At 43.4% G+C, this 15013-nt stretch overlaps 1 protein-coding gene across 2 annotated transcripts in view; it reads left to right on the top strand.

Annotated features, from left to right (window-relative positions):
• Positions 1–15013, top strand: part of LAMP3 (lysosomal associated membrane protein 3) — a 34428-nt gene that overhangs the window by 1589 nt on the left and 17826 nt on the right. For both annotated transcript variants that reach the window (XM_032875450.1, XM_032875449.1), the window contains exons 2-3: positions 5345–6090; positions 6981–7109. In XM_032875450.1, the coding sequence (XP_032731341.1) occupies positions 5345–6090; positions 6981–7109 (875 nt within the window). The remainder of the gene's footprint in view (positions 1–5344; positions 6091–6980; positions 7110–15013) is intronic.

The following is a 15013-nucleotide window of genomic DNA, read 5'->3' as shown; positions in this document are numbered from 1 at the left end:
TTGTATTGGTTCCATTTAGATTTAGCTGCTCCTCATGGACAAATAAGAGCAAAATAAGCAAAATAAGTGTGTGTTTCTCTTTCATGTGAAAACAAGTCCAGAAGAATCCTTATCAGGTCCAGTGCAGGAGCTCACTAGTGTGGACCCTCTGTCCGGTGTGGGACTCCCATCTGCAAGGTCTTGTCATGGTTCTAAATGTCTGCTGGAACTCCAGCCATCACATACCAGTTATAGGCTGGTTTGAAAAGGAAAACATAAAGGCTATAGAGAGGGTCCATAGGTGATGGACCCCCCTTCCAGCAGCATTCCCAGAAGGCCCACATAACCCCACCACTTCTACTGCTTTGGCGCAAATGCAGTTACACATTCCCACCCAGCTGGAAAGGAGACTTGGAGGTAGCATTCTTTATTCCAGGCAGCAAGTGTTCTTTATTCCAGACAGCAAGTGCTCCACAAGTGAATTTGTGGTTCTGTTACTAAGGAAAGGGGGGGGGGCTGGATTTGGGAGTAGTTTGCCAGCAGTTTGTGCCACGGGACTGGAGCTACTTCTATATAAGGGTTCTCTTTGAATCTCAAGTCCCACAGAAAGTAACAGAGGTAAGATTTATATCTTTTTGCTAAAAGATTGAAGGTTAAATTGTGAAACTGTAAACAGAATCTTACCAAGGGCCCACCCCTGCTGCCTCACACATCCAGAAACAGTCTTCCTGCTGCATCCAGCTGGGGCTGCCTCTGCTCCCTGGGAAGGAGAAAGTATTTAGGGGCTAAAATTCAGTTCCCTGCCCCTAGGTGTGGCCATGGGGCTCCATTTACTTCCCAGCTCTGTTCCTAACTGCACACATCTCCCTCTTCCTTATATTCCCATCATGCTTACCCCCGTGCTGTTCTCCAGACTTACCAGGCTCTGAAGACCCAGTGTCTTTGCACATACTTTTCCTCCTGCCTGGGTTAGCACTTACTTTCTTATTTACCTAAAGAATTTGTCTTGGTGTTGGATTCCCACCCCACCTTATAGCACTCAGGGCCTCCTTCTGTAATAACACTTGTCACACTGAGGAATGGGGTCCACTTATGAGTCTGCCTCACAAGGTTTTGAGCCCCTGAAAACAAAGACCCAGTGTCTGGCATGGAGCCTGGCTCAGAAGAAGCTCCTATGAATCTACTGAATTGGGTGTGACAGGGACACTGAACAAAGGCTATCTGGGAAGTACCAGCCTTCCGGGAAGTACCTAGAGAAAAAGCCCTTGCATGGTCACTGACTTTCCCAGGGCTGGGCTGATGAGTCATCTCTCAGCTCCTTCTATGGGTTGTAGGGGAATCCAAATCTTCTAGCACCTCTTCCTTCAGCTTATCATCTAGAGGAATCCAAGCATTGGATCTAGGTTCAGGGGTACTTATTTCCTAAGTCTCCTGAATCCTGGAGAGAAGATACTAGGGGATTAGGGGTGTGGGCTTGACAAATCAACATATGAACTCCAGGGCTGTGTTCTTTTGAAGAGGAAGGGTTGAGACAGATTCTGAACTATGCCCTACCCTTGCTTCTGCCTACTGCCCTCTTTGTGGGTCTCAGACAGACCAGTGACTTAACTAAGCCTTTACTGAGTCAAAGGTCCTGTTTAAGAACTGTGACCCAATTTTGATGAAGATTGGTCAAATATGTGTGTTCATATACATAGACTTTATAAAACAGAGTATTTTCCGGAGCATTATTTCTATTAACTACCTAACATGTGAACTTTGAAGAATGTATTATAATGAGCAGTATACTTACTCATTTCAGTTTTCCATCTAATTACCTGCCCATCTTTTACACCACTCTTCTACAGGGAACTGGGAAGGGGAGAAGAGAAGCTGCAGAGGGAAGGAGAGGACTATTAGAACTATATTTCCCAGTTCTCTCTGGGAACACACTCTGTTTCAATCTGTAACACACTCTGACACTTTCGGTCCAGCCACCTGCTGGCCCAGGCTTCTGCCTATTGCAAAGCCACACACGATGTCAAGACACCATGACTGCCATCACATCCAGCCACCCCACAAATACTTCCTGCACACCAAGTATATCTTGACGGGTGCCATGAGTCATTGTTTTCTGTTTGGGAGGCTGTGCATTCAGGAATGACCAGTGTGCTTTTCCTCCCTTGTCTGAGTTCATTTATCACTACTGAGAGAGGACTTTTAATTACATTATGAGAAAGGTTCCCCCCTTTAAAGGGTGGGCTACTCAGTGAGGATATTCTACTCAGTTGAGAAAGTTGTGCTTTCGCTCATAAGCATAAAACATGAACAGTGAGATTTTTATGAAGGATCTAATGATCCTCCCAAAAGAACAAAAGGCAAGTGCTTTCCAGTCTCCCAGAGTTCTCTACAGCAATCTTTGCTAATCACTCTAAGATATTCCTTGAGAGTACATCTGGGAGTGAATTTTCTTTCTCCATAGTGACAGTATAAACTTAATAGGGTTTCTGTTGAGGTCATGACTGAGGAACCAGCAAGCCAGGTTTAGCCCAAATGAATTGTGAAAATAAATCTTCCATGACTGTCAACCTTCATAACAATCTTGAAAAGAAAGATCTTGCTCCAAGCTCTACAATGCAGGCATAAAGTTTCCACATATAGTGATTTTATGAAGGTTTACAAAGAAAACCTACAGTCCATAAAATCCACAACCCTCAAGTATCATACAAATTATCCAAATGAACATTTTTAGATACAAAAAAAAACCATTTAGTAAATAGTCTCACATAACTTAGTATCATTAATAAGCCTTTCTTAAAGGTTATTCAAAGCAATTTAAACTGGTGCTTTTGTCTTTCTCATTTTTCAAGCCAGCTGTGCAGAAATAATTCATAAGCATTATAATGGGCTTGAAGTATGAACTTTTCTTCTGGAAAATAATCACGATTGCATCATATAAGCTTTGAAAGGCTTATTAAAGACCACCATTATGAGGGTCTGGTGATACGGTATCGCTGGAGAGGCACCCTACTCTTTGCTTCTCTGCTTTTGTCTCTTCTCTCACCATTCTTCCCAGTGATGAATACCACCTCCACCTATCCCAAATCCAAAGCCAGGCTTTGGTTCAGACAGGGGCTCAAGTCTCACCTCCAAAATTTACTAGGTGCCTTACCTCCAGAATACACTAGTTGTGGGATTATGGTCAAGTCGATGGGACTTTTCTAAACCTGAATTCCCTCATCTGAAAGGTTGATAAAGATAGAACCAACAGAGGGTTTTTGAGAGGAGTTGGTGAAAGATGACCCTTGACCTAAGGCCTGTCATGTAGTAAGTGTCCAATAACTTAGATGCTTTAGTGCTATTACTATAGGAAAAATAACCACTTAGAAATGTAATGAATGAAAGAGGGAGACAGTAAAGGAGTTTATGGATGATTTTGATTATGTATGAACTTCAGAACTCCAAACACCAGCATGGAGTGATCTCCTTTCCCTTTTACCCATGCTTTCCCAGTCACTGGCCAGCACCGGGGAGTTCCAGCTGCAGTGAATGTAAATACCATGGGCAAATACGATGAAACCACAGCACTGAAGAGATAGAGCCATCTCTTAGTGTGCCTGATCCTAAATTCTCAAGGAACATCATCTGCATTTTGCTCAGTTTTCTGATTTACTCTGTGCTTGGGAGGAGGCAAGGGAAGAACTACTCTGGGTGTAAAAGAGCCAGAGGCCTTCCACCCCTAAGGAAGGTCCCAGTAGAGAACCTGTGACAATAACACATGTTGTAGGTATTCTTGATGGTCTAGGATGGCTTTATTTATTTATTTATTTATTTGACAGACAGAGATCACAAGTAGGCAGAGAGGCAGGCAGAGAAAGAGGGGGAAGCAGGCTCCCTGCTGAGCAGAGAACCTGATGTGGGGCTCGATCCCAGGACCCTGAGATCATGACCTGAGCCGAAGGCAGAGTCTTTAACCCACTGAGCCACCCAGGTGCCCCATAGGATGACTTCATTTAAACCCATTTGTTTGAGCCTTGCAATAATCCTAGATGGTCTACAATGCTATTATCCTAATTTACCTATCCAGTTATCTATTCATCCAACTCATATGCACTGAACACTTTCTATGCAAAAGTACTGGAGGTGAAAAAAAATACACACAATCTCCACCTTGAGGTTGCTTTTAATCTAGTGGGAGAGATACATAGTCAATAAATAAACCAATAAATAAACATATAATCAGGGCTATTATTCTGCTGGTTCACACTGGGTGATCAGGCTTACTATTAAATATGTTAGTACCATCCCCTTATATAATTACTAGTTGTGGTTAGTGCAGTGCAGGCAATGAATATAACACTATGATGGGGGAACTGTAGGGTGGGGAACTATTTATATAAGGATGTCGGGACTCTCTGAAGACTGGCATCTAAGCCAAACTACAAAGGACAGCATCTGGTGGGCTGTCCTTCTTTCTTTCCTACTTGAGAAGCCTGGGCCATTCAAAGGGTGAAGTAAAGAAATGACAAAAACGGGTCTATGTTTACAAACACTCACAACAAAATACAAAATGGAAGGGAAACAAATCTCCCATCATTTGAGGTAATTATGCATCGATTGGATGAACACATGGCAAATATTCATAGGTACAATTTACACATCAGATTAGGGTTTGGACTAGATGATCATCAAGACCCCTTTCTAACCTGGGATTGTATGGTTGTATGCAAACTACACATCTCTGTGTAAGTCTTTATTACCACCATTCATGCTGTCCAGCTCTATTAGGGCATCTCAACAGCACCCCACCCAGGAACACTCTCCTTCCAGAACTGTCTGGATTCACAGGGAAGATGGGGAATGAAGGGGTATCCGCACTTAGACATCTAGCTAAGCATGACCAGTTTACAGTGTTATTACCACGCCCCGTACAGACAAAGGGGCTGGACATAGAAGAATATCTGCAGTGTGGTCACAACCCTATAAAAAACATGGGTGCAACCCAAATTTTTAAGTTGTGGCCTTATGGTAGAATCTTCGGTGATCTTCACTTCATTGTTCTATCCTTATAAATTTCACCCAAATCTAAACATATGTACATTTCTAATTAAAATTAAATGAGCATGTTTAGAAATAATAAAATAAATCCTATTTATCTTGGGAAGAATTAGAAGTAGAACTACCATGTGATCCAGGAATCACATTTCTGAGTGTGTGTGTGTGTGTGTGTGTGTGTGTGTGTGTAATAAGGTCACTATCCCAAAGAGAAAAGTAAATAAATAAATGCCTCTTAATTTGCAATGAAGAAACATTAAAATGGGGATGGTGGAAGGACTCACCAATGTGAATTCATAATGTGGTAACACTTTTGTTTCCTAATTCGTAGTGATTTTGCATTATGGCAGTCAAATAACAGCACAAGTGTTTCCAGAAACCGAGGACTATTTACCTACAACAGCAGCAACAGCAGAGGCCACAGCAAAGCCTTTCCTGAAAATAACTCACCACATCCCTCGCCAAACTTCAGCAGCCAGATCAATGGACAGTCACACCCCCTCTCACAGAGATGCCCCACCCTCCAGCTCTGAACTCCCAACCACACACACAACAGTAAAAACTCTAGTAACAACGTCCTTGCTAACTACAAACAGCACCCCGGCTACCAGCCCGACAACCCACACCCTAGTCACAACCTTGGCCACACCCAATAACTCACACACAGCGGCTTCTCTCACTGAAGCTACAATTGGTCCCAGTGCAGCCCCAGGTTCACCGCCAACTACCTTCCCTCCATTGGCCCATACGACAGGAACAAGCCCACCGACTGTCAGCCACACAACTAGGAAAACCACCCAACCCAGGAACCAGACCACCCTTCCAGCAACCTTGTCCACCCCACCACTTAACAGCACAACCAGTCACCAGTCTGCCCAACCCAGTCATGCCCCAGGCCCAACCACAGCTGCACACAATACCACCCACACGGCCTCACCTGCTGCCACGACTTCCGGGCCCACTCTTGCACCTCGGCCTTCGTCAGCCAAGACTGGAATGTACCAAGTTCTAAATGGAAGCAGGCTCTGTATCAAAGCCGAGATGGGGATAGAGCTAACAGTTCAAGACACAGAGTCGGTAAGTTGGGGCCATAGGACTGTAACACTGCCTTCAAAAAGTGTGAGGGAGGGTGTCTTGCTAAGAATAGACATTCCCCCTGCATCTTGTGTCTTTGAATGAAATAAATAGCTACAAGCTCCTCTTTCTCCAGGGTGCTCCATGAAAGGATGAATCTGTTTTAGAATGCATATAATAGAAACTGGTAGCAACTGGCTAGTGGAGGGCGCACACCAAAATTGTAACCATGCACACCTCTCACTTTTAGCCAACGTGGGCAGGGTATTGGGGTGTGCTCTGCATTGACCCCAGCCTGGCCCTGCCCCTCCTGTTGACCTCAAGCCTCAGCAACTCTCCTGTGAAGGGAAGGGCTTGACTTACATGGTCTCCATGGTTCCAGCCAGCTGTGACATTCACATCAAAATTCCAGGTTAACAAGAGGATTAGAAGAGGTGGGGGTGGGGTTAAGATTATTTAATTTACTAAAAGAATCGCCATAAAAATAATACTTTCTCTTTTTTTTTTGGCACAGGTTTCATTGAACTTCCACATTCAGGTTTTCATGTGAAACAGAAGTACATTAGACAACAAGATCTTTCCTTGTAAAACTCGTAACACACTTACCTTGTAATGTGTTTAATTTAACAAAAATTAAATTCCATGCAGTGTATCAGGAACAGACTGGCTATAAATGAACTCTCAAGGAATGCTTTCTGTGGGAGAACTCCTTCTTTGAAAAATCTTTTGAACATAGCAGTTTGGAAATGAGAGAGATTTTCTGGGGACTTGGAAGTTTTCAAGTGAACTCTCACTGGACTTGAGTTTCAGGCTCACTAACTAGCTGTGCTTCTGGTTCCCAAGCTAGAGTTTTCCTTGAAATCTCATTGACCTGATGATTTTATCTGGTTTAGGTTTTTTCACCTCAGAGATACTTCAACATTGACCCCAATGCAACCCAAGCCTCTGGGAACTGTGGCTCCCGAAAATCCAACCTTCTCTTGAATTTCCAGAGCGGATTTGTGAATTTCACATTTACAAAGGTGAGGACTGAGCTCCTTCCTACTAACAGGCTCCAGCATCGTTTTCCCTTTCCCTCACCCTGGGGCCCAGTGGTGCAACCCCACACTTCACTTTAAGTTCCAAAGGAAATAGATCTCAGAGCCTTTTGAGACATTCCCTGATAAGAATGAGGGGCATGGAGATGGAGAGGAGGGAAGTGTCAACATCTTATGTTTGCCTCCTAACCCCTTCAGCCTCCTCTGCGCATCCCAAGAAGGGCTTCAGTGCCTCTTAGGGGAGACTTGCCTTGGGGAACCCAGCCACAGGTGCCCTTTGCAAACGACCCAAAGGAGGAAGTTAAACAGATTAACAGACCCACTGAAATTCCCAGTGAGCACACAGAAACAGGATTATTCTCAGACCAAAATCAAATGTCATGATGGGTTCTTTCCAACTGTAGCAGGCAAGATTCAGGGACTAACCGGGCACTGGATTTTCCAGACCATAGTACAAAAGGGGTGGACCACAGAGTGGGGTGGAAAGACTATGGACATGAGGTCAGAGAGTCTTGGCTGAAATTTGACTCTGTCACTTGTTCTCCTTGTGACATCAGGCAGGCAACTTAACATGTCTGAGCTTTATTTGAATACTTGAGAAATGGGGGAAGAGAATTAAAGATCACCTCTGTAAAGAACATTATTCAGTAGTTGGAAAGTAGATGTTCAAGACCAGTAGCTATGATTACAATGACTCAAGTGGGCGAATGTCTTGGGGATACAACGTTGGTCATCCCACTCTCAAAGGAGAGACTTGTCCCGGATTCTCCCAAAGTATCATTCAGATAGGCCAGGTAAGAGCTGGAGAGGTGGTGCTGAGAGGATACTGACGGCTGGGACTTGGTGTGGTCTCCTTCCTACCTGTTGAATGTGACCCCTGAATTTAGTGGGGTCTTGGGTACCAAAGCTTGGAGAGGAATGAGCATAGACATTGGCATAAAACAAGTCAAGATTGGCTCTCAGTCATAACATTGATTAGCCACATGATCATGGACTACTTAGGGCATGTTTTCTCATCTATAAAATGGAAATAATTACACCTCCTTTAGTGGGACCCATGGGAAGGTCAGAAATGGTATATGTAAATTGTCTTGTACGGTGCTTGGCACATAACAATGTTCAACAAAGGGTGTTGACTTTCTTAATTTGGTGTCAAAGACTTTATCCTCCTTGTGCATATGGTTCTCCTTAAGGTAGAGGTGCACTGGAGAAGTCAGGGGTTTCCTTTCAGTATCAAAAGGGAAAAATGTATTCTCTCACACCAGAAGAACATTCTGGGAATAATGTGTGCTCTACTTCGGGACAACTGAGGTTAAACCTACAGAAGGGTCAGGAATTCTTTTAAAGTTGCTTCAGCAAAAGGGCAGAGGATTTAGGTACAAGTGCTTTAGTTCAGGGCTTGATTCCACCCAGACTACTGCCTGTATGAACTTTTGGTAAGCATCAAAGCCCAGCATTTGTCTGTAGCATGCTGTGCCCACTGCCTTAGGCAGGTCTGCAACCAGGAGTTTCTTTGGCACCTTTCAATGTCTCTTTTTGCTCCTTTCCTCTGTCTCCTGATGCCCTCTCTGCCTGCCTTTCCAGTGCCTTCAGACTGGATTCTGTTTGATCAAACTCCACCCAAGGGTTGAGCCCCTGTCTTTCTGGAAATCTCTGTGCCTCCAGAGGTACAGGCAGGAAATGAGTTCGGAGATGGAGCTAGAAGCACTAGCAGGGTTTTCCTCCCTCCACTCACCTTCTGGAAGGAGCAAGGAAAGCCACTATCCATGGCCCCAAGTTTGTAATAGCTGCTTTGCCTGAGTCCCGCCAACCAAATTCACCTTATTTATTTCATTCCCTGGCACCAATTCCTCAAGCAGCTGACCTTAGCTTTATTGCAAGAGGAAAGCAAGGAAGATTATAGAAAGCAAAAGTTCCCACCAGCCTTAGTCCTTTTGGAGAATTTCCACATTGTAAAAGAGAACTTGTTTAAGCCAAAATAGTGACCACAAGTTCAAAGATCACAGGGGCTAAGTATAGAATTGAAAGAGAGAAGTAGGCCAGTAATTTTTTTTTCCTTGAAACAGGAAGTCATTTTTTTCTCCCCACTTTTGATGACGACTTCACCTTCCCATTAAGTCTGCCTAAGAAAAACACTGGAGGATTGAGATGACGGAGGCGAGCCTCAGAAGTGAGGAGACACAAGGGAGGGGTAGGGAGTCCCAGAGATGCCAGTGGCTGGGCAGGCATCACTCCCTGGAGGCTGTCACTGTCTTTTATGGTGGACATCCATCCTAGATGGCTGGGTATACATTCTGAGTGGCTGCTGCCCTATTATGTCAATTGTTAAATATTTTACATATCATCTCTCTCAGTTGGTCACCAGAAACCAGTGTTGTAGATCTTCTGACTGTTCAAGACAAGGCAGAAATCCAGATCTTTTTATCTTTAAATGTTGGCAGCACGTTTTTTGGAAAACTTCAACAAAGCTAGTCCAACAGAACACAGTGGTAAGCCAGATTTGGCCTGTGGATGTTCTGCCCTAATAGATGGTCTGTGTGAAATGCATTTAGGCAGGAAAGCCATCTAGCTTCTTCCACAGGAGAAATGGTCTTGGCAATTCTGTCAGCCGCTTTCAAAACGTTGCTACCCTCTAGACCAGTGCTTCTTGACAGCAACAGTATTAATGTTTGGCTCCAGATAAGTCTGTGGTATCTTGTGCCTCGTGGGATACTGAACAGTATCCCTGGCCTCCTAGTTACTAGATGCCAGTGACAACACCCAGCCCCATTTGTGTCAACCCCAAATGTCTCCAGACATTGCCAGATGTCCCCTGGGGGAAAATCACCCCTGGTTAAGAACGACCAAGTTAGAGAAAAAAAGAGTCTTGGAAAATAGTTTATGTTAGTTATGACATCATAAATGTTATAAATGAGAACCAAGTTGGAGAATGGCAAATGGATGCTGGTAAGCAAGCCTGAATTAACAAATTACTAATGGGAATTTACTGAGCACCTATTGTGTCCTGAACACTGAACCAGACATTATGAGAAAAAATAAAAGAAATATAGGCAATAGTTCCAGGTTTCAAAACATAGACAATAATATGTAATTTTTTTTTTACTTGAAATAATACCAATGACAGAAATGTAAAGAAGTCTGTCTCCCTGTCTCTTGATGTTGTTCTGTCAAGACTTAAATTATCGATGTCATTTCTATGTGACCACGGACAAGTCGCTAGCTCTCTTTCTGAGCCTGTTTCCTTCTCTGTGAGATGAAGCCAACCACCTCCTGTTTTGTTAGGTTGCCGTGAAGGTGAAACAGTCTAGTGTACATGGCAGTGCAGAGCGCAGTATCAGGCCCCTAGCCAGGTTAGGAGTGGTGTTTTTTTTGTTGTTTTTTTTTTTTTCTCATCTCTCTCATTTCATTTTTTAAAGAACTGAAAACCTTCCCATGTCAGTGTCTCATTTAATTCAGGTCACAAACTGAAAGTTGTTCAGGCTCTCCAGGTGCAAGATAAATAGACCTCCCTTCCCCCATGCCCCACAATGTCCTTCCTGCTAGGTTAGTTTGTTTCAAAACATCTTTCAGTAACTTAGTGTAGAGTTTATTTTTTCCAGCTCAACACTACCCTTTTCTCATCCACCTGGCTGTCAGGACAGCTCAGTGAGGCTTCCATTCCTGACCTGGGGATGGGACATGGGAGAAATCAGTGGGAGGGCTGGGGGCAGAGGGAGGGACACCCAGCCAGGCAGCGTTTTGGCCAGACAAGGTCTGGAAAGTTAATGCTGCCCAGCGCCATGGTGTTTACCCAGAGCCTTGCAGGGGTATTTGGAGCCCTCTTAACTTAGAGACTCCGGAAAACTGTTCTCAGTGTTCAAATATGAACACCCTGTGTACTATTTAAAGCTTCCCCAATATGCTGTATTATTTCATGCCCCGTTTTCCCCTATGCTTCCCCTCTGTCTGAAATGCCCCTCTCACCCTCAGCCCCTTTTGCACTCATGCTTTAAGATGGCTCATAGATCTTTACCCTGTGAAGTCTCCCTCACTGCCCCACCCCTCACCTCCATCCCAGGTAAAACTGGGAGGCTTTCTTCCTTTGGTTTCTGGACCCTCCATTGATTGTTCCTCAAACTCCATTAATGCACTCATTGCACATTTTGCTGTCTTGAAGGCATGTTTGTGATTTACTCACAGTGCCAAGCCCTGACTTTGTACATAAGTATATCTTTAGCAAATTGTTTGAAGAAATGAATCAATAAAGGAATGAATCTGAATTTCACAGGGACTCTTGGCCAGGCTGCCAAAAAGTAGATCGGCAGCTGCAAAGAGACAGCCTCTTTGGCTTTCCCTTGGTATATACAGAGCAAAAGTTTCTTGACATAGTCGCAACAATGCTGAGCAAAAAAGGCCTGATTGATGTTGAAGACAAAAATCCACATCCTGAACATCGGTGACTATGAAACTCCCACAATGCGTTTTGCTGACCTTAGGGAGAGGACCCTGGGCCTCAAGGTCATTAGTATGCCTCCCGGGATAGGTTGATTGACTGGTTTGCTCTGGACCTAGTCCTTTGCTGAGGAGGCTGTTTAGGTCCCTTGGGGAGTTAGGGGCCCTCTGAGGAGATACTGCTGAGCTCTTAGATACTGGAGATGAGGAGCCCTGTATCATCCTTCCATCAGTTGAGTGGTGAGCTGGGACATGTGCCAGTGGTCTATTCCCATGGACACACTGTAAGAGCTGAAGTACCACAGCTCGCTCTTTGGAGTCCTTAGCCCCTTTTGGCAATCCTGATAGGTGCACAAAGGATTTTCACTTTGTTTTCAAGAATCTGACATGGTTCATCTTTGTCACTTTCCAACCTGAACCCCAAATACAAAAAAAAACATCTGGCAGAGAATCACTGTGTGGGCATCAAAGGAGAAAGCAGATACTACTAACTACATAATGTGCAGCATGTAAATACCCTTGTGCCTTGGGTTAAGTGTGACATCTGTGCCCACCTGTCTCCTTCCTCTGTGCCCACCTGTCTCCCATCTCCAGAGCTGAGGTTTCACTGTATTTCTTTGATGAGTAGGGCTGTCGAAGCTTAATTTGCTTGCTCTCTCTTTCCATCTGTGGTAGATCTGAGCTCTAAGAAATAGACAAGAAAGGATCATTTGAGCTCAATGAGAGAGGTTTACTGGGAAGGGGCAATCTAATATCTTGTCATCATTGTGAAAAACACTGGTTAAAATTTGAGTGAAGACTCTGTGGTAAATTTTTTACATGCATTCCTTCATTTAATCTTCACATCCAACTAAGAGGTGAGTCCTGTTATAATTTTTCCCATCCTATTGAATATGCAAAAAAATAAAATTTTTGGAATGCCCACAAGTATTTGTCAACTCAAACTAGGATACATGGAAACAAAAAGATATTTTTAAATTGGTATTTAGAAAGTCTTAGCAAAACTTTGTCCTCCCAAATAGGAGATTAATTGCTCTCTTTATAACATTTTTAAAATTATTTTTTAAATCTTTATTTAAATTCAATTTAGTTAACATATACTATATTATTAGTTTCAGGGGTAGAACTTAGTAATTCATCAGTTGCATATAACACCCAGTGCTCATTACATTAAGTGCCCTCCTTGATGCCCATAACCCAGTTACCCCATCCCCTGCCCCCCACCTCCCCTCCAGCAACCGGCAGTTTGTTTCCTAGAGCTCAGCATGTTTTATAGTTTGCCTCCCTCTTCTTCCTCTTATTTTATTTTTCCTTCCCTTCCCCTATGTCCATGTGTTTTGTTTCTTTTTTTTTTTTTAAGATTTTATTTATTTATTTGACAGAGAGAGACAGAGATCTCAAGTAGGCAAAGAGGCAGACGGGGAGGAGGGGGGAAGCAGGCTCCCTGCTGAGCAGAGAGCCCCGATGCAGGGCTCGACCCCAGGACCCTGAGATCATGACCTGAGCCAAAAGCAGAGGTCCAACCTCACTGAGCCGCCAGGCACCCCGAGTTTGTTAAGTTCTTTACAGATTTTAGATACTAGCCCCTTATCAGATATGTCATTTGCAAATATCTTCTCCCATTCCGTAGGTTGCCTTTTAGTTGTGTGATCTATTTCCTTTGCTGTGCGAACACTTTTTATCTTGATAAAGTCCTCACAGTTCATTTTTGCTTTTGTTTTAACCAACTGAAAAATGAACTGCAACTTTGTTTTTCATGGATGGTGGGGACCAGGAGTTGACAAGCTATGGCCCCCCAGACCAAATTCAGTCTGCCTCCAAAAAATGTACAGTTTGCAGCCTAAGAATGACTTTTACATTTTTAAATGGCTGCTGGGGGTGGAGAATGTTGCATGGCACATAGAAATCATATGAATTTCAAATTTCGGTGTCCATAAATGAAGCTTCCCGGAACATGGCCACACTTACTTGTGTACGTGTTGGTCTGTGCCTACTTGTGTACGTGTTGGTCTGTGCCTACTTCTGTGCTACAACGGCAGAATTGAGTGTCAACTACACAGAGCCAGGAAGCCTAAAATATTTACCATCTGGCTCTTTACATAAACAAACTTGCCAAACCCTTTTATAGAATAAACTTCAGCCCTACTACCATTCAAATTATGCCAAATTCTGAACTTCTGAGTTGAAAAAGAAATGCCTTGCTCTAGTTTAAATAAAAGACAATTTCGGAGTTTCTGGCTGGCTCAGTCCTTGGAGTGTGTTGCTCTTGATCTCAGGGTCATGAGTTCAAGCCCCACATTGGGTGCAGAGATTACTTAAAAAGAAAAAGACAATTTTATTTCTATTCTCTTATTTCTATTTCTATTCTAAAACTTTACAGAAAAAGTGGGCACAATTGTCTAGATAAGACTCACTTGGTACCAGTAGCATAAATTTTACAAAATTTGGAATCTCAACGGAACTAAACATCTGTCTGTGCTTTTATTTACATGAGTTCACCTAACAAATGTTTTTCTTTTATCTTAACCGTGGACATAAGCACAGGCCCAAGAAGCATTTGGCTAATAGAAGGAAACCTGGATATGGGCTCTGGACTCTGTCCTCTTGCATCATTAAGGTGAACTCATAGTGGGGTGCCTGAGTGGCTCAGCTGGTGAGGTGTCTACCTTCAGCTCAGGTCATGATCCTGTGGTCCTGGGATGGAGCCCTGCATCAGGCTCCCTGCTCACTGGGGAGTCTGCTTCTCTCTTTCCCTCTGCCACTCTCCCTGCTTATTCTCTCCTCCTCTCTCTCACAAATAAATAAATTTTAAAAATCTTAAGAAAGTTGAACTCACAGTGAATGTGAGCACTCTGCCATCTGCTTTGGAAGGCCTCATTTTTGGCATTAGCCCTATACAGTACTAGTTCTTGGGGAGCAGGAATGGCCCTTCCTGTCAGGGCTGGATTCATGAGCATGTGACTTGAGCAGTCAGCCGAGCCCATGTGTAGTTTAAGCATGGTATCATTTCTTGAAATTCTTCAATGATTTTTGAGCAAGAAATCTTACATTTTGGTTTTATAGCAGGCCCCATAAATTTTGTAGCTGGTCCTATTTCTGATAGATGGTTAAATACGGAAAACTGCATTACAGGGAATGGGAAAGAAAGTTCTTGCACAACGAATTTTTTTTCCATACCCACACATCCTATGGAAGAAAATGTAGGGCAGGATCCTATAGACCAGATTTTGCTTTGTGTCACCTACAAACAATGTGAATTAGAGGTAGATGGTTAACTCGTCTAAGCCTCTGTTCTCAGCTGCAAAATGGGATGATAATATTTATTCTGTCCCAGGGGGTTGTTGTGAGGATCAAAGGGGGAAATCTAGGTGACAGCATGCCCTTAGTAAATTGTGAAGCCTTTGTAGAAACACAAAGCCTTTCCTTTTTTTTTTAATAAAGATTTTATTTATTTATTT

The sequence above is a fragment of the Lontra canadensis genome, unplaced genomic scaffold (genome assembly GCF_010015895.1).
Source record: "Lontra canadensis isolate GAN:19392208 unplaced genomic scaffold, GSC_riverotter_1.0 scaffold56, whole genome shotgun sequence".
In the NCBI taxonomy this organism is placed as follows: domain Eukaryota; kingdom Metazoa; phylum Chordata; class Mammalia; order Carnivora; family Mustelidae; genus Lontra; species Lontra canadensis.
This window is presented reverse-complemented; position numbering and strand designations above follow the sequence as displayed.